The sequence below is a fragment of the Bombus pascuorum genome, chromosome 1, assembly GCF_905332965.1.
Source record: "Bombus pascuorum chromosome 1, iyBomPasc1.1, whole genome shotgun sequence".
Classification (NCBI taxonomy): domain Eukaryota; kingdom Metazoa; phylum Arthropoda; class Insecta; order Hymenoptera; family Apidae; genus Bombus; species Bombus pascuorum.
The window spans coordinates 8279851-8299887 of record NC_083488.1 but is presented as its reverse complement, the minus strand read 5'-3'; the positions used below and the strand labels follow the sequence as shown (position 1 = coordinate 8299887).

Sequence of the window (20037 nt, the reverse complement as noted above, 5' to 3'; positions counted from 1 at the left end):
ATTTAGAATACCAAAGTTTCATTAAGAGCAAGTGTCTCAAGATTCTGGGGAGAATTTTAAAAACACTGAGAAAACGATCTGCCAGATGAGAATTAGAACTGGAAATCGACCGAGTCGAAAGAACTGAAACGCCAACACATCCAAAACGAGAATGTAAACCAAAAATCGACTGAACCGAAAGACCTGAAACGTCAAAAAGCCCGAGCCTTCACTTTTACCCTGTTCACGAGCAAACGTAAACTTTCAAACTTCCTACCACGTTCTAATCTATTCAGAGAACACGTTGCCAGGCGGCTGTCGCCCAACAGTTATTCCCTTTCCTCCTTCTACAGTCCCGTTCCCGGTCGCTCTTCTCCAGGCCTCCTCTTTGTGCTCCTAAACGGAGACGGAGAATCGCAGAGACACAGCCAGATAGACACACGAAATACGGAAAGACAAAGAGAGAGAGAGAGAAAGATGGAAAATCTTCTGTCGGCAGGCGAACGGAAAAGGACGGTGACGTATCAGGGAACGTGCAAGAGCAAACAGGGAAAAGCAGAGGCGAGGACATGCGGGCTGTTCTCTCGACGGAGAAACTGCCGTTGGTCCTCGTTGGCCGGTGACGTTCGAGCGGAAAACAGGGAATGGCTCCGGGCTGGCTTTTCTTCCTGTAGAAAGCGTCGCGGCCGTTGAAAGCGGATTCGGATAAGCGTGAAACCTCGAGGAAAATCGGAAAACAACGTTCCACCACGGAGACACTTTCCTGCAGATATATCTGTATATTAGGTTGTCTCAAAAGTTCCTTTTGTTTTATTAGGAAATAACAGATGCGCAACATTTTTTGTTTAATATTATTTTATCGAATTATGTATCATCCATTTTGCAGTAATAGGAAAAATATGTATGTGTGTGTGTGTATTATATCGTGTGTGTATCGGCTTATTAAAGTATTTGAACATTTGTAGACTCCTTTTATGAATGCGTTAGGTGCGTTGTTCGAAACATTTTGAAATTTCGCTAGCAGTTTAATGACACTCCATTATTGTGATTATATTGGTCGAATTTGAAACAGAAGTTATAAGATATTTGGTACAAGTATATATTTTACAAAAAGAAATCTCAAAAGTATTTAAATAGTCAATTATCGATTGCATCAATACAATTCGATATTCAGTCAGATCATATTTGACACTTATTGTGCAAAGTTACAGCCTACAATGGCTATTTACGCTTTATACTCAGTTGTTGCTAAATAGAAAGTCGTATCTCATCGCGATGCATAGGAGATGTCAAAATGTTCTACATATAGCACGTACAAAATGGTCAGAAGAGTTTTCTATGGTAAATGTTCAAAATACTTTCACGAGCCAGTATTCTTACGTACGCTGTCGATCATAAGCATTTGCACGTTTCATAATATTTAATACAAATTTAATATTTTCTATTGCTTTTATTTTCTAGCGTTAGAAATTTTATTTAATACAATTCGTTAATTTTCTTAATATAATTCTGCTCGTTAAAATACATGTTAATTAACATGTTAATTAAAAGTGTAACATTAAATCTCAATACCTGAAACTTTTGCATAAAATTCAATGTTTTTTTTTGTATTTTATTTTATTTTATTTTATTTTGGTTATTTTACAATTTGTCCTTATGGACATTTGGTAAATTGTTATATCTTGTTGGTGAAGAAAAAAAAATAAAAAATAAAAAATAAATATAGCATGTGGGCGGCTACCCCCAGCGGGGTGCCAGCTTCGTTTTTTCTAAGTTATATCTTTTATGTAAAATTCAATGTGTAAGAATATGCAAGGAATCAAGATTCAGATCGATTCTGTGGTATAATAATACCAATAGCATAAAATAGTAAAATTAATAAATAATAATAAAATTAATAAAATAAAATTCATTGGAATTTCCTAATAAATGTAACTTATCATGTGTTCAATAGATATCGTAGTATTTATGGCCGATAGTGCATCTTCGTGTTTCACAGGCTTCTTCCTCACTAATACACAATCCTCGCGTGATCTTCGCCGCGTGTCACTTTGCATTACCGCCGATTTGGCCAAGATCGGCGACACCCGCGTGAATTATTCGCTGCGTAGGACACATTCGCATGATTTATGCGCGGATACGAGCTTCGGCGAACTTTTACTTTCTTTCTCTTCCTTTCTTCTTTCGTTGGTTCTTTGCTTGCTCGTGCTAAGTCGGAAATACTACGAGTTTACGGTTCGCGTTTGGAGAATGTTCAAGTTTCGCGATGGTAAAACCAGTATAGTAGGTTTTCTGCTTGGTTTAAAGTACTCGAAGTTTGGAGTACACGAATGTATGCAGTTTGTGGTGTTTGTAATTTGATGATAGTTAAGCAGAGTTTGTTGCCTGACTAAGAGATAAATTTATACATGCGACGGTAATATGATCACTTTATGACGGCTTGCTATAAAATCGTATAACTCGATACATGATAAATTTCATAAATTCCTGATGATAATAAGATTGTGATAATAATTGTCATGGTTTTATGAATGTTAATTTGTCAAGTTTATTAACATGGCTTTAGGACGATTCACGTGATGACGTATAATAGAGATATAATAGTCATACGATAACTATTGTACCTAATACTACCAAGCTACCATACTAACAAGCAATATGAATACTAATAGTATTCGTATTATTCAAAGCGAGAAATACATAGAAACACATCTAGTAACAATATTCTATTCTGTGGTACCTTTCAATATACATCCATTGACGAAAGACACGATCGTAACCGACCAGTTAGGAACAAATTCTTCGTCCCCCGGGAGATTTCTTTCCAATCGTTTCCTCACAAAAGCGTGCTATTTCCTCGGTTCTCGAGTTTCCTTCGAATCGTCGAGCGTCATTCTTCCCGGTTTATCGCCTACGTTCGTAGAAATTAATACGGATTGAAAGGACACGAGAAAAAGGAAAAGGCAAAGAATGGGCAGACATACTTCTCTATTGGTGCCTAATATCAGTCGAATCATTTCCACAAATATTGCCTACGTTCGCCGAATTGGTCCCAGGAACAAGAACCTCTTACGAAGCTTAATTCTCCACCGATGCGATACCAGGCAATCGGATAAAGCTACCCGCTTCGAGATATCGATGATGCTCTCCTCCACTGTCTGCCCTCGTGCGGTGTTTTCTTACGTTGCAGCGAGTAAAACGCTGAATCGCTTGGTAGGCTCTTTATCGCGCTGATGAAGCGGGACAAGCAGAGGGAGAAAGAAGGAGATGAAAAGAAAGAGAGACGATATTGTCGTCCAAGGAACGTTACGGTCTTGTTTGCCTCTGTTATTTCTTCGTTAGTTTGACACGAGCAATGTGTACCGAAAATTGTATTTTATTCACTCACGGTACCTATACAAATACAAAAGTCTACTCCTTAAATATAAAACATAGTAAAAACATCTACACACCTACATACGTCCCTTGGATATAAAATATCACAGTGAAGATCATTAGGTCTGTACATTTTCTGGGTATACTAAGAGACACATATTGGTAAAACATAAAGTTGGCAAAATTATAAAAATGAGGTAGAAAGGTATAAAACATAGTATTACAAACATCAATTATATTTACGTGAAATCATAAAAATAGTGAGCTCGATATTGTATAATATTAATTAACCTCTACACACTTACATACGTCCCTTGGATATAAAATATCACAGTGAAGATCATTAGGTCTGTACATTTTCTGGGTATACTAAGAGACACATATTGGTAAAACATAAAGTTGGCAAAATTAGAAAAATGAGGCAGAAAGGTATAAAACATAGTATTACAAACATCAATTATATTTACGTGAAATCATAAAAATAGTGAGCTCGATATTGTATAATATTAATATGCAATAATATTCTGCTATACCCTTAACGCTGAACAAGGTCTTGTAATTTATGTAATTTTGTCCAGGACTTTTGTAAGTCATAAACATCGATTTACCTTTTAAAAATTCCTTTTAAAAATATGTTAATACTAGTTAAATGTACACAATTTCGTGACAAAGTGCTTTGTTAATTCCTTCGGTAAATCAGGTCCGCAAAATTCGATAGATGTACGTAGATTCTGCTGACTGACTGTACGTGTAAATATCGTTTATATCGTCTGAAAAGAATACCATCTTAGAAGAATTTATATCGATATAATGATATTTTCTAACGTATATGTAGTTCTCATAGAATATTATCTCCGACAGCAAGCACCTTACACCTCCAAACGTAAAATCCAGCCGACAGAACCATTGAATACGGATCTCTCCATCGTCTCAGCCCAAAGAATCAACCAAACAACTCGCACTTGCCCTGCAACAAATATATCCATCTACCTCACCTCCTGAATGCCAATACAGTCTAGCGCACTATCTCACAGAACAAGCGTGGGATCAGCGAATCGGAGAGAGCACGATGGATTTACCGTCTCTACATAAAGCTTCGAAAGCTCGATCGAATACAAAACCATTCTGTTTCTTTTATCCTTTCCATAAACGTAACGGAATCGTGAGCACGCGATCACGCGGATCCGTTCAGGTGGAAATCAGATCACCCTTTTTCCACCATCCCCGAGAACCTTTGGATTCTTAGCCCCACGCAAAAGGTAGAATAGCTGTTTGCTCGGTTCTCGGCGAACTTATTCGCAGCCAATTCCAGCGTTCCAACTCGTATATTCTGCTCTACTTAGATAAAACGACCTATCTGGCATTTTTTTCAGTTTTCTAACGCCTTCACGACGGCACGTTTTGGATTAGGGTAATTTCGAGATAGACGGCCTTAGTTTTTTCTTTTTTTTTTTTTTTTTTTTTTGGAACACATTTAAATGGAAAACTGAAAAAGATTGAAACAGCAAAATTGATTTGTATATTAAACTCTCACTCTTGTTGTTTCAATAGATTGTCAACGAAAGTTAGATTTATGAATGAGAAAACATGACGTATCAATACGTTTTTTAAATCTTTGAATTGACTATGTTTTCCAATATCATTGGTGAAGATGTTCATAGGTACGCGATGAGAACATTAGATTTCTTTGCTTACATTTTCTTTTGTTTTTCACAAATATTAGCACTTGCAATTGTTCTAACGTTAACTGTGTAACGAGCTGGCTGATTAATGTCATCTGTAGATTTTATACGAAAAATAATTTAGTTGGCCATCTTTCACGGAATTATTTATATGTTTCGTTATTAACGGACACGCGATTTTTTCTATAAAAGTTTCTTATTCTTTTTGCGGAATTCTGCTGCGCGTCCCTCTAAATTTACATTTTCCATACATTTTCGCCCCCTACATTTTGTCTGCGCTCCACGATTACCTATTTTATTTTTCAATAATTTCTGTATAACTTGTGCAGTGTTATAATTGCTGACAGCCAAAGACAGTCTCAAAATATTTTAAATTCCGTTGTTTTTTTTTTATCTCTGAAGTAAAATTGCTAATAGATATTCCTATTAAGTAGAAAAATTTGAATCCGAATAAAAATTACAACAGATTCTTTCTGACTAGATTCAAAAGTGAAATATCGTCTGGTTCATAGATGAAGAACGAAATATTGTTAATTAAAAATGATAGACAGTGCGACAATGTGTTCCAGCAAACAATTTCCACGAAATACCCCGATCGTCACCGTGCCTTTTATCGGCACCGAAATTGTTTCTCGGACCACCAGCACCAAATTTCCGAAGCAATCAGAATTCCCAACACCTCTCTGATAAACTTTTCCTAATAGGCGAGCCATCGTGCCGCAAATAACCCACATATTTTCCTCCGTGTTCCATCGTAGGCCCATAATTCTACAACTTCCATTGGAAACACCCGGATTCCTCTGGCGTTCCTGTTTAATCGTCAAGAAACATCCAAGCGATGATAGTAGAAAATTAAATAGATCTTTTACCTACATGTTACCTACACCTCTTCTAGTTTAACATTTTGACAGTCACGTTGGTCATTGGTAACCGGAGCGCTTGAACTTCGTACAATCGTAAAAATTCTATAAAAATTGACAGTTAGGGCATTTTGAATATAACCGATAAATAGAAGATACTTTGAAATAAAAAGTGCCCCATTGAACAATTAAACATTTTTATTAGAACATCAAATAAAAAAAATGAGGACAAATCTTGCATCTAACGATGCACTGTGTTTGCATCCATATCTTTGAGGAGCAATCTACGAATATTATTATAAACACACCTTAAAAAATAATCGTAAATGCTGCCTTATGATCGTATAATTGAAGTTAGAAGTGTGCACATACCTTTCTATTATATATAGAACGAGCAAATACTGTTTACTAATATCTTCTACACGTTTCAACAATATATCCTGCACGTTTTGCTTTCGACGAAATAACAAATGCGAGTGGTTTGTTGAAATAAACGAAGCCTTGTTATTATATGTCGCTATCAACTGTTACCAAGGCGCCACGGTGGTCACCTGTGGCCACCAATAAGATAAACGGTCCATTGGGGAAGAATGTTGTCTTACATCGTTAATTTATTATTATTTTGCGATTATATGCTTTGAATAATAAAAATACTCCCGTGACGTCCTGAGCGAAAAGTGTTAAGCTCTTGGAACCTTCTGGCACAGATAATGTGCCAACAATATGGAAAATTCGTTTGCAGAGGGTCAGTACTAGACGTGTCTATAAATTAAGGTACGTTAAGAAATATTACTATTGCGACGCTGCAATTGTGCGCAGGCATACTAATTTCCTTTACTCACTGGCAAATGTCAATTCGAAACAAGCTGATCGTGTTTGCGAGTACTTGTTCGTTCTTAACGCATTCAAGACAGTTTGTGAAATGCGCTCTGTTGTCCATTACTTGAATGGGAGAAATGTGAAACCGGCTGACGTTGATCGTCGATTTTGCGAGACGTATGAAAAACGTGTCATAAGCGATTCAATGGCAAGAAGATAGGTTAGAAACTTGAATGAGGGCCGTGAGGATGCGCATGACGATCAACGAAGCGGCCGCAAAGAAGTTCGTGGCAACAAACGATTCGCAACTTCGTCGTTTTACATTCGTTTCTCGCCAATTTCACGGTCGTGCATCCACGAAATTGTGTCACATCGTCTGGGTTGTCGGAAGTTATACTCACACCGGGACACAAAATCCTGTGCTCTGTTATATGACAACTGCCTCAATAATGGTAAAAGGTACGTAGAAAAGCAGTTAAAGGTATGAAGAATACAATGAACGTAAAAGGTTGTGAAAATCAATTTCTACTTTTCTTTAATAGCTTAACTAGGGATTCATTTTCTGGATATGTTTCAGAACTACAGAATTCTAGCTTTCGTCTGAAATTTTTTTTTTTATTTTATTTTGGTTTTTTTACAATTTGTCCTTATGGACATTTGGTAAAGTGTTATATCTTATTGGTGAAAAAAATAAAATAAAATAAAAATAAATATAGCATGTGGGTGGCTACCCCCAGCGGGGTGCCAGCTTCGTTTTTTCTAAGTTATATCTTTTATGCTCGTCTGAAATTGAAGCGATTTTGTATCTCTACCCTTTTGTCTTTCCGAGGATATCACTGCGAAACGAAGAAAGCGAACGAGATACCCAGGTATATCCGGAGCAAGTGATAGAAGAGATCAAAGTGCCATTATCAACGTATAACGATTGCGACCATGCCAGCCATAATGGAAACAATTCGTTCCATTCGACGAAACGGAACCTAAGACGACGAAAGATTGAAATTCTTTAACGGACTGTTTATAGTCATTGGTTCCAGAGTGAGATGACCGTGTAGATTCGCTCAGGGAGCAATTCAACTTCCGTTTTTGAGAGTTTTCGCTAAGAACAGGTCGCCATCGAAGTTGCCATCGACTGGAACGAAGTTGGTCGAACTACCCAATTCCATTTATCCGACGAGATAGACGATCCGGCTATGACTTGCCCATTCGTCCCCAAACAACAGCTTTAACGATCGGTGTACGATTACGAAGAAATCGATTATACCGCACTCTGAACGTTTGGTCAACCAGATTTTCGATAAAAAGTTGAAAAATTAATGTTGAACAACATAATGCTTTTCTAAGTTAATAACAAATCGATCGTTCGTATTAATCTATTTCTGTTTCTTGACGAAATTTGATACGATAATAAATTATGAATAATATTCAATGCTTTATTCGATTCAGAATTAACGTTAAAATCTATTCTTTCTCGCTTTACGTGTACGTATTAGGTTGTCCGAAAAGTTTCTTTCGTTTTATAAGGAAATAATGGATGCACAACGTTTTTTGTTTTATATTATTTTATCGAATTGCGTATGATCCATTTTATTTTATCAAGATAAAGATCACAACGTTTGACAGATTAGGTTTCATGTTTGTATAAAGATACATCATTGTAAAAGACGTGTCTGTAAAAGAAAGACACTTTTCGGGCAACCTAATATATCGAATACGATGGAAGTGTCTGACAAGTATCTTCGTTATCTCCTTAAGCCAGCAAAGAAGACGTTCGTAAATTTAAACGACCGAGGAAACACCCATAGCGAAAAATATGTTTTATTATCGATTATTAACCAAATAATGCATTAAATTATCAATCAAAGATAACATGTATATATATGTCGGTTTCACATTATGATTAGGGGCGTGTAACGAATCTTCATTTGGATTAGACATTGTTATTACGCAATAGAGGAGATATTTACTAGTACAAATATGATTATTACAGAATTTGACAAGACACTCGAGATGCTAATGACAATGATCTTAGGTTCAATAACTAATCTGCGGTCAACGGAATGACAAACATACTTTCTTCCAAAGTGTAAGTCGGACTCGTTATTAAAAATGTGGAGTATCCACTGATCGTAAAGACGTTGTTTTACTCGCTGACGAGATCGCATGAGAATGTTCCTCTCCGTCACGGTGATGCTGCAGAGGAAAACTATGATGGGGTGTATCTCAGGACACGAGATCATCGGATTCGTCGAGAACAACCCTCGTTCGGAAAGTGAGGGAAATGGACGTTGCTGTTAATTGGTTAATTTCTATATTTGTGGTTAGAGAAAGATGCTAGTCGCCCTTGAGAGAAAGTTGCTAGCGGGAAGCGTCGTTCGTGAGAAAAGCAGATTTCCCGTATCTTCCAGTAGTAGGTGATAGATTTAGAGACTGTTAGGATAAAGACTGTTCGTCCGTTTGAAGGACCTTGGTTAACTAAATCCTAAGATTTATAGCGGGTCCTCAGGCTAAGTGAATATGTACTGTGGAGATGCATCGACATCTGGTAATCATCTTTCTCGAAGAATAGGAGCCGTGTGTGACGAGCCACGGGGCAGAAACCATTGGAATGTTTACTATCGATTGCCGCTACAACTATTCTTTTTAAGGAGAGCTATACAATTACTCTATACCTCTATTAGGTAAAAACGTTCATCCCGTGACCGCGGCTACGTTCGGCGACTAGTTGTTGCCTCGAGCCCAAGCTCATTATCGCAAATCTTGGACAATTATAACCGGGTTAACTTATAAAGATTAAAGTATTGAGGATTTTCCAAAGAATTCCAAAGGGAAGGCCCGGTGTCCTTTCATCTCCGACATATATGTATATATTACTTTTTTAGAATTTATTTCCATTAGACACTCTTTATTCCTCTCGGTGAGTACTGTATGTCCTGTCCGTAGCGTATCCTTATTTTTTAACAGTCTATTTATGTATGTCTATGAAGCAAAATTTCTTTGTACCTTTTCATCCGGTATTCAGCCGGCCATTCAGTGAATTTCTTCGCAGCCTCATAAATGCGTTTAACGTAAACGGCCCGGCATAATCTCCCTGCCGTTTTATTTCGTCGAGCTCGCGATGGTCAAACGGCTGTCTGGTCTCAAATTTTAATTACTGGAAACTATCCTCGCGCTTCATCCCTTGCGTGTTACGTGCGCGAAAAGGGTCGTACGGACAAAGGGACTTTTGTATCGAGAACGTCAGCAACGGAGGAACGCATGTCAACAGCGAAATTTATTTAGCAGAAACAGGGAAACGTGGGGATGATATTATTTCGACAGGAAACACGACCGAGGGGAATATCTGACGGCGCCAGGAAGAATCTACAGTGGCTACAGAAAATACTTTTACATATCCACGTTTTCCGATGAAGTATTTTTTGTACGGTTCTACGTTTCATTTTCGCAGTATGGAATTTTTCTAGTCGTATGAAGGTACCATCACTAATGGTACTCGTTATCGTTTTCCAATTTCCTCTATTAATTAAAACATATAGGATGACGCCGCGTAAACAACATATTCCACATTATTATACCGCTTCTGATTAATCTCGGAAAAATATGCCAGTGATTTAAAAACTACGTTCTGATAGTCTCTAGAAATTTGAAGACGAAAAATTACAGCAACTATTAGTCCAGAACGCAAATGGAACTTGAAAGAAGTTTGGAAATCAGTTTAATTCGGAAATTATCTCGACGATTGATTTGTTTTCATCCCTTTTGCGACAATATTCCACTTGTATTCAAATGTTGGAATGAATTCATCTACTTTTTATTCACCTACAAATTTCCCATAAATAATTAACATCCTCGGTCAATGCATCAATTTCCGCTACGTCTTGTTTCTCCTGACGCGTATAATTCCTTGCATTTTTCAACTAAAAAATTTCCATCCATTCTCGCCCCTCGCTCTTACAGCTTAACCGTCTGTTTCCTCACTTAATCTTTTATGTCTTCTTCGCATCCTCTTCCCAAACCTCCCACAGCAGCCCTCCTCTGCTCGCACACTAGCCTGACGCCAGCCAGACTTAACAGTCCCCTTCTTTCAGCCGGTTCATCCCTTGAATCCCCGTCTAACCCCAGGAACATCCCCCAAGTTCCGTCTTCGACCCAGCGCGCACAGAAGAGGGGAAACGCGCGTTACCGCCGAAAAACGAGGACGATGGGGTGCCACTGTGCACTGAAAATGGGGTGGCCGTGTTTCGCGTTCACGCAGCGCCAAGGGGGTGGCTCGTTAGCAAGCGGAGCCACCCTCTTGCGCGAGAACACGCAGCGCGTCTGTAAAATTGAATCTTTTGTTTCTCCGATGCCGTTCCCGCAGCAAGTTGCATTGTGTCTGCGCTGTTGCTAGCCAGGCCACCCCTTTTTATTATTATTAGCATGGCGCGCGTGTGATTGCGTCATACTTTATGCACCGCGGACCATCGTGCTTGGAAATCGACATGCAGCAGGGCTCGGGGAAAATCGAAGTCGCGGTTCTTGGGGGTTGTAGGGGTTTTTAAGGGTTTGGTTTGATTTTACGTATTGACAGGAGAGGATACGATAGAGGGTGGTTTTCGGAAGTTGATGACGTACATTAGGGGAAGATGGATTGGCTTTGAATTTTTAAATAATTCGAGCTTGCTGCGAATAGGTGCAAATCAAAATTGCGATTCTTGATGAATTTGAAGAAGTTTCATATGGTTTTGTACTTTGTACAGCTACTGCTATTTTTCTGTTCCTGCTTCTTTAATGGAGGATGTAAGAGAAGATAAATTGGAACTCGCTTTTCGAGCAATTTGAAATTGCTGCTGGAGAATACAAATCGAAATCGCGGTTCTTGGTGGTTCTAGGGGATTTAAAGGGTTTGCGATGGTTTTGTATTTTGATAGGAGAAGATATGGTAGGGAGTGGTTTTCAGAAATTAACGAGCAATGTTAGAGAAGATAGACGATAATAGCAGTTTCTTGGCACATAGAAAGGGATACCAAAGCATTGCGAAAGATAGTAAAACAGAAAATAACGAAAAATGTATGACGAACGAAGAGGACTGAATATATCACGCAAAAAAGAGAATGCAGTAAAAGATAATGAAATACCGAACATCGAAAGTGTGAAAGACGTAGAGCAAAATGAAAACAGGGAAAGATAAATGCTGCTGAACAATGAACAAACTATGGAATAACGAGAAATAAAAAGACAAAGAAGAAAGAAGAAAAGGTCCAAAGAAGAGATGCTGCGGAGTGAAAAATAGATGGGAACAAGCAAAACACCGGAGAGAGAAAGAAAGAAAAGAGCAAACATTGGTGTAGGCTAGATACGTTGTAATGTAAAATATGAGTGGAGGGAGATGCGAGAAGAAATAGAAAAGTGCAACGAAATCTTGAACGTAAGGAAAGAACATAAGAAAGAATGTAAGAATATAGGGAAAAAAGAAACACAAGCATAAAGAGATAAAGCGTGAACAGAGTTAACCGCGAGAAGTGAAATGAAATTCTATAAAAACACGACTAATTAACAAAATACGGTTGACGTGAGAAAACCGGGAAAAGGAACGCTTTGCAATCGGATAAAACTGCGAAAAACTTCATGGATTGAAGACGAGTGAAGAAAAACTTGCGGGAAAAAATAGAAGAAAATTGGAAAAACCTCGCGTAGAAAGATAAATAAACGGGAACTTGGTACAGAGACAAGCTAAGACAACCAGAAAGCTGTTGCACAAAGGACGATCTCGGAAGAAAACGAAAGAGAAAAAATGTGATCGTAACAAGCTAAAAGAAAAAACGTGCAAAATGGAAGACGGAAAAACGAAGAGTCATGAAAAAATAGAATGAGAAAAAGAGAAAAGAGCCGGAAAAAGGGAGAAAGGACGAAGAAAAGAGGGATCCCACCCTTGCGGACTTGGCACAATGGGACACGCACAATACGACGTTGGATAAAGGGCGGTAGAGGGACGAAGGAAAGATAATGTAGCGTTGGTTAGGGAGGAGCGAAAACGAGAAAGAAGAGCGAAGAATAGAGAAAGAAAGGAGGAAAGGAAAAGGAGGGGCGCGCAGCACCCTTCGCGTTTACTGCAGTGCTCTTCAACCCCGTTGGATATTTTCGACGAGATTTGACCCTCGTCTTCGCTTCTCTCTCGCTAATAAATAATAAAACGCCGAGACAGAAATGTGTCGTAAACTGCACCCTTCGACAGAAGCCAAGAATTCATCGGCCACTTCAGAAACAGAGCACCAGTTTTATTTCCTTTACGTGCCGCGAGCTACGTTCTTAGGAAACTTTTTTACAGTTAGACTCTTAATCTGATACGTTTAAGCACACTTTTCGCGAGTTTTTTCTCCGCTTTTACACTCTTGCTTTTTCTTCTTCTTCTTGCTTGTCTTCCTTGTTCTTTGGTTCATCGTGATAAGGTGGTCTCGGGATGAATTTAATAATAAAAATACCTCGTATATCATGCTTGACACGAGAATGAATAATACCAGAGTTCACGAACATAGACTTTAAAAAAGTGGCATTATCTAGTGTTACTTTGGATCAGAGTTGATTTTATTGGCTCCGGAATATCCATTTTCATCGATGCTTGTATCGGCGATAAATCACGCGAGACACTAAAAGGAAGGATATTATTGGGCAAAGTTTAGGAACCCTGTGGATTGTTAAATCGTGTGAAAAATACCGCTGAATCTATTCTTTACCGTTTCAGAAGACAAACATTTCTAAAAACAAGCCGACAACGTTTTTGTGTGCTTCGTCTCAATTTCCAATTGAAACGACAAATCATCCACACCAATGGCACTCTTCTCGTATTTTATCCAAACAGCACGAAAATATTGTTTATCTTTAAAGAAACTTAACTGGATCGGAAATAACCGAAAGAACGCAGCAATGTTAATTGTTAAATAAATTGACGCATTTTTAAAATAAGCGATGTACCGTTTAAGGGTCGAAAGTGCAGTAGTGGTATTTCGGAAGGAACCGAGGGAAATAGCAAAGCAGACAAGAAAAAAGAAATAGACGAAACGAGCAAAGTTCGTGTCACGAAAACGAAAGAGTTTCTTATACGTCGGTCGTAAAGGAAGTTCTCGCGATTCGAAACCGCGTATGAATTATTCGAAGCGAGGTTTAGACTTTATCGTTCGAGTCTATCGAATCGCAGCGGCGACACAGGGAACTGCATCGACGAGAGGTCTCACGCCAGAAGCTTGCGACCGGTTCGTTGGTAGGTTTCGGGATCGAGGCACGAAAATGCGCGATAAATCTCGTGGTTGACTGGCGGAACATACACGAGGAACAATCATTTCCGGGGAATTTCTGGTCCGCGGAACAAGAACCGCGAGTTACACCCAATCGATTTCTGTCACGCCAGAAGCCGTGCTCTTTACTTGTTATTGACGCGGATAAACCCTCGTCCCGATCGTTCCAATTATCTGTCTTTCAGCTGTTTGAATTCGAATCATTTTAACACGCTGACTGGCACCGTGGTCATCCGTGACCCACGTTACTAAATCGTTTAGAATGATTAAATAAGATAGAGTTCGCGAACGAACAAGTTTCCAACAACGTGAACGATACTGATATTTTTTTTTTTATTTTATTTTGGTTATTTTACAATTTGTCCTTATGGACATTTGGTAAAGTGTTATATCTTGTTGGTGAAGAAAAAAAAATAAAAATAAAAAATAAATATAGCATGTGGACGGCTACCCCCAGCGGGGTGCCAGCTTTACGTGAACGATACTGATGATAATATTTTCAGGAGAAAGTGTTCCAATACAACATAGTAATTTTTAATTAGTAATACGAATTTATTAATAATATTAACAAAGACTATCTTATAACATTTTTTTAGTTTGATACTTTTGTTTTTAGGATAGGAAAGTTTATTCATTCTACTGATCGATTATGATACACACGAGCTTCGACACAGGTGGTCCTTGCGCACGAACAATTTCCAATTAATTTGAATCTGTTTCTGATTAATTTATGCGCGTGTAAATAAATGTGTTGCATGCTATAATTAAAATTTTGTGCTGTCTTTTATACGTTACTCGAATCCAACTGAATTCACATTACTCAACTAATCTGGACAATGTCATCGAGTCATACACAGCTTTGCATAAATCTATATGATTTCGAGATGAAACTAATATTTCTGTTATTTTCGAGCTTGATTTAAATACTCACCGAAATTAAACGGCGAAAATCGAACGAACGTTGGTGATAAATCTGAAAAGAGAAAAAGAAGAAGAGTTTATCATCGGTGTTTATCGGATGAATGCCATTTAACATCGGATAAAGCGATCAAAATGTGATATAACCACGTGAATTTTGGAAATACGAAGGTGGAATTGTTAGCATTATCGCGATGAATGGTCCGAGTAAAGAGAGAACGATGAAACGGGAATCATTCGATTTAAAAGACCCCACTGAAAGTATTTCCAACTAATAGAATTTCAATGCTCTGTCCTGCAACAAACGCACAGTTAACGGCAAAACAAATCGGATCAAAGCGGATGGACTGTGCCAACGAAACGTTCGAGGCAGTGTCCACTTAAATCCGAACAGACAAGTTCACTTTTGTTTCATTCTCGCGGGAATCGAGCGCAACCTAGTATATAGATGCTAACGTTTTGTTCTCTGCTCGTTGGTAACTTCGGAATTTCGTTGATTCTAATTGTTGAACGATGTTATGCTTTCTGTTCAGCTTCATCAATGTTGTTTGTCGCGTAATATTATGTTCTAAGTTTAATTTGAAAGCATATAGAGAAATTTCGAGACATTTAATACAAATATACAACAGGATGTCCCAGCTTCTTCTCGCAAATCTTTACCAGTATATTCTGTAAGTAGAATTAAGAAAAAGAAATGTTACATAAGCAAATGCGACATTAAAGAATTATGACAAAAATACGAGATGATAACGAATTGATGTCTCGTTGACACTGCATCAGAATACATTGCCAATATCTGTTTGATATGTTTACAGAAACCCTAATGTTTACTTTGTAAGTTCGCTGATCTGGTCAATCAGTCTGGCAATGGTTAGATTATCATTACCTTGAACGACGAATAGGTCAGCAATTCCTTGGCCTCCAAGATCATCAGATATCACGTCAATGGATTTTTACTCGCGGAGAACCGCGGAAGTATTAATTTATCAAATATAAATTAATACGCATCAGGTGTTAATGCAAAAGATTTGTGAAGTATTTGCCACAATTAAGGAAAATCATTCTATTCTCCGTAGATATCAATCCTACGTATTCAATATTCTGAAATGGAATCATATTGTAATTCGACGATTTATTCCTATATGGTGTCGAGCAAGAAACCAGTCATTTCTTATTTTTGTTATAACTTTTCAATGAAGCATTTCAGAGCCTACGTTTATATAACATTTTTCTCTTATCTTTTTACAGAATATGTTGGCAAAGTTCTGCGAGGAAAGCTGGGACACCCTGTATATCTCGCAGAGATCAGGGAAATACCTACATAAACAGTTTAATTATCCATAGGTTAATAGACTTTGATATTTTTAGGACCATATTTAACATTTATTATATAATTAAAATAGCAACTCGTACTATACGCTAATTCTTTACCAAGATACATACAGGCGACAAATATCTTGTAATCTGTGTATACATTTTCAGACTTGAGGTTTCAAATTTTACCAATATAATCATAACATCCGTGTCTTGTTATAATTCTCCATTACGGTGTCTCATTACGCTATGAAATTTCAAAATGTTTTATATGACACGCACGATACACGTATACATAAAAGCTTCCTATGGCAAGTATTCAAATACTTCCGTGAGCCGATGTAGACAAGCCACCGATGCAACGAGACTATATAATTTACCAGGAAATCTTCAAAAAAGTTAACAAGCTAATATCACAGCCCTTTTGAAATATCGCCCAGTTGGAAGGTAGCAGATGAGCGACACATGTCGAGAAAGTCAAAGAAGAGGCATTACTTGAAAATTACCTCTGTTGGAGGAGCGGAGCGCGTATCAAGGACGATCCTTCTCGCGAAGGGTGGCCCGAAGGGCTTCTCTATTCCCCATTGGAAACTTATAAAACGCTGAAGCGGCACATTTCACACGGCCAATTTATTATCCCGTTCTTCCCCATTTCTTCGGCCATCCCGCGTTAACTCCAACCCTCTTGCAACCCCCATCTTCCTTCTCTTTTATCAATTGTTCTCCGAGGTTTTTCATCTTCTCCTCGACCGATCTTCGTTTGATGAGTTCCCAGTCGGATCGAATCGATATGCAAAGCCGGGTGGTCTCCGATATTCATTTCGTCCATGCGCCGTGCAATTCAGAAATTTGCATCGATTGATTATCGTACGGCACCGTTATTATGCACCTGGAGCATCGTGACCATTCCAAGCAACGCACGCTATCTCCGAAAACCTATTTCTAAAATTCTGTATTTTTTACCTCCTTGTTCATGTTACGTGAAACATTGTTCTCGTTATCGTTGTTCCTCGCTCCCTCTTACGATTTCTGTTGTAGGAATTTCTTTGCTATGATGTCTCTAACGTATTCGACGAAGGGTGAGAAGGTAGATGCGTGAAATAGTTTGGATACCAAACAAAAGTTTATGATCAAGCGGATTAAAATTCCACTGTTGAACCGAGAGTGTTTACACAAATTCGTATTTATTTATCAAAATGATAGAAAAGATTGAGCTCTAAATAGAGATTAAATACAGTAAAAGTGTACCTTTGAATTTCCCACAGTTGGAAAATTATTTTGCAGTGTACCGTGGAAACGAAATCCAAACATATTTGCTTTGACACACGGAAGAGAAGACATTAATCGATAAATTGTATCGCTAAATATTACCAAACAGACACGTGCAACATTCATCTATCAACTCTGGACAGCTCAAATAATTTAATGCTCTAAACTAAATCATTAGCAGCAATAAATAAATAATATATATTGCCGTGCTAAAAAGAATTAAACGATATTTATTCTCTTCTCTGATCTTTCACGTTTCTACAAAACGCTTAAATAATATTTATTATATTGGTATTTTTTTCACTCATTAATATTACAAATTACCTTAGAAATTTCACCTACGCTTGTGAATATTACTGGACGAGACAACATCTATTCTTCTTTTGTTCTTTTATTTTTCTTATCACTACGAAACATTTAAATAATATCTATGCAGTATATAGTTAAGCATGTTCTTTCCTTGGTAAAACGAGACACATCGGCCGTTGTCTTGTTCATAATTCACGATTAAAAATGGTATCCAGCAAGAAGTGCGATCGACCACTCGGTTCTAAAACATTTCTCGAATCGGCACAGGAAGCGGCGACCGAACGTAGAGGGAAAATAGCACCGGCCATAGATTTTTACGGGCCGTTTTCCAGCAAGCAAATCGCGACAATTTTGCCGGCCGTCGATGCGGAAAATGAGTTTCTACGCTGCCGGAAGTTCCACTGGATATTCGCGATTCGACCTGGAAAAGTCGGCAAACATACGATCCTCCGTGTTCGACAAAGAATGCCGCTGTACGTATTATCGTCGGGCTAGTGACACTGTCTACGAACGAGGAAAAAAAAAGCGAATGAAGGAAAAAGAGAAGAAAGAAAAGAATAGTCGTCGTGGAAGAAAGAATGGCGAGCGTTAAAACTTTCGAAATAACAAAGTTTCAGGAATCTTCTCGTGAAATGTCAAAGCGTCGAGGGAGGGAAACATCGATTATGGGTTGTGTTGAAAAATCGACGAAGAACGTGCAAGTAAGTATGCGGACACTTGGCTATTTTTAAAGGAAAACTTGTAATTCGACTTCATTTAGTTTTCAATTAATTAAGGAGTTGGTTTAATTAAGGAATTAGATGCATAAATGAAATCACGGTGATTTTTATTACTTAAAACAGACACATGTGTCGATGTTGCTGAAGAAATGAAATATATAGTCTTTATTCGACCAGGAGTATTCTTAGATTTATGTTTCCTATGACATACGTGTAAAGGTTTTAATGCTTAACGCTATTGATTGATTCGTCGCATGAAACATGCTCGAGTTGTAATATTCAAAAAATTCGATATTAAACCCGTTTGCCGACAGTTCGAGAAATATTTACCAAGTTTTAATATTAAAGGCTGGCCGCGTTCGACGGTTGACCGACAAATTCATGTCGAAACATTAAATTACAAGTTGGGAATACGCGGCTATCGAATTCTTGGCCATGACGTGAAATTCGATTCTACATTATTAAATAATTCTCCTTCGTTTTGCAAATATCAGTTTACACGGTATAACAGGCTACGAAACGGGACGATCGGTTCGCGCTATTGAATCTTGATTCAAAATTCGACATTTTTCATTGAAAAACGCTCGCTCGTGTCATTCCGTTTTGGAAGTATCGCCAGCAATCGAATTACAGCCCCGAAAAATTCGCACGGTGAAATGGGACAAGATCGAGCTGGAAAATCGACCGATCGTACACAGTGTAAAAACAAATGAATCCTCTTGTCGCGAATGATCCGATTATCGAGAGGGGAGTGAATGGAAAAAATCATTGGCGTTCGACTTTATCAAAGCTCGAGATTTCGTCGATAATTGTATTATATACAATTACTGCAGAGCTTTGGTTCGTTCAATGGGAAATTCGTGCAACTCGACTGAGAATAAATGAACCGCTTCATTCGCAGAATTCCCTCTTCTCCTATCATTCTCTCTCTATTTTTCTTTCGTTGCCTGTGTCATGAAACTCGATTCCGTATAAACGAATCGGTATTCTTAATTAACGAACTTGGTGAAAACTGAGCGTTTGCCACTCGATGGAATTTTTTTCGTCGACGAATTTTTATTTCTTTTGCAAACGTGCACAATTGTGATCAAGTTGAGGAAATTCGAAGATGGTTCGGCTTACAAAAGTTTCGTGGAAAATAAAATGCAACCGTAGAACGCTATTCAGTTAACAAGTCTTTGCTCTTCGTTTTTCCAACTCTTACAACGGTGAACGAGCTCGTGAAATTTCACTTACGAACGTTTCGCGGCGAACGAAATGCAACCATGGTACAACTATCGCGTTATTAAATTGTTTCGTTGTGGTACTTTGTACACGACCTCTTTGTTCTATCGCCTTTATTACACGTAGTAACGATATCGCGTTACGAATTAAACGACACCCGATAAATTTACACGATACACTTTTTCAGTCAAAGCTACAGCAACGTTCCCGTAACCTCGTTATTCCGTTTAGTTATTATCGAGATAAATGACGCGGACCACGTTGGTAAAAGTACCGAGTATTTCACTGTCAACAGGTA

General features: G+C 38.1%; 1 protein-coding gene across 4 annotated transcripts in view; it reads right to left on the bottom strand.

Moving 5' to 3' along the window:
- Window positions 1-20037, bottom strand: part of LOC132916297 (prolyl 4-hydroxylase subunit alpha-1) — a 295125-nt gene that overhangs the window by 121377 nt on the left and 153711 nt on the right. For all 4 annotated transcript variants that reach the window (XM_060976181.1, XM_060976188.1, XM_060976197.1 and 1 more), the window contains one exon: window positions 14918-14959. In XM_060976181.1, the coding sequence (XP_060832164.1) occupies window positions 14918-14959 (42 nt within the window). The remainder of the gene's footprint in view (window positions 1-14917; window positions 14960-20037) is intronic.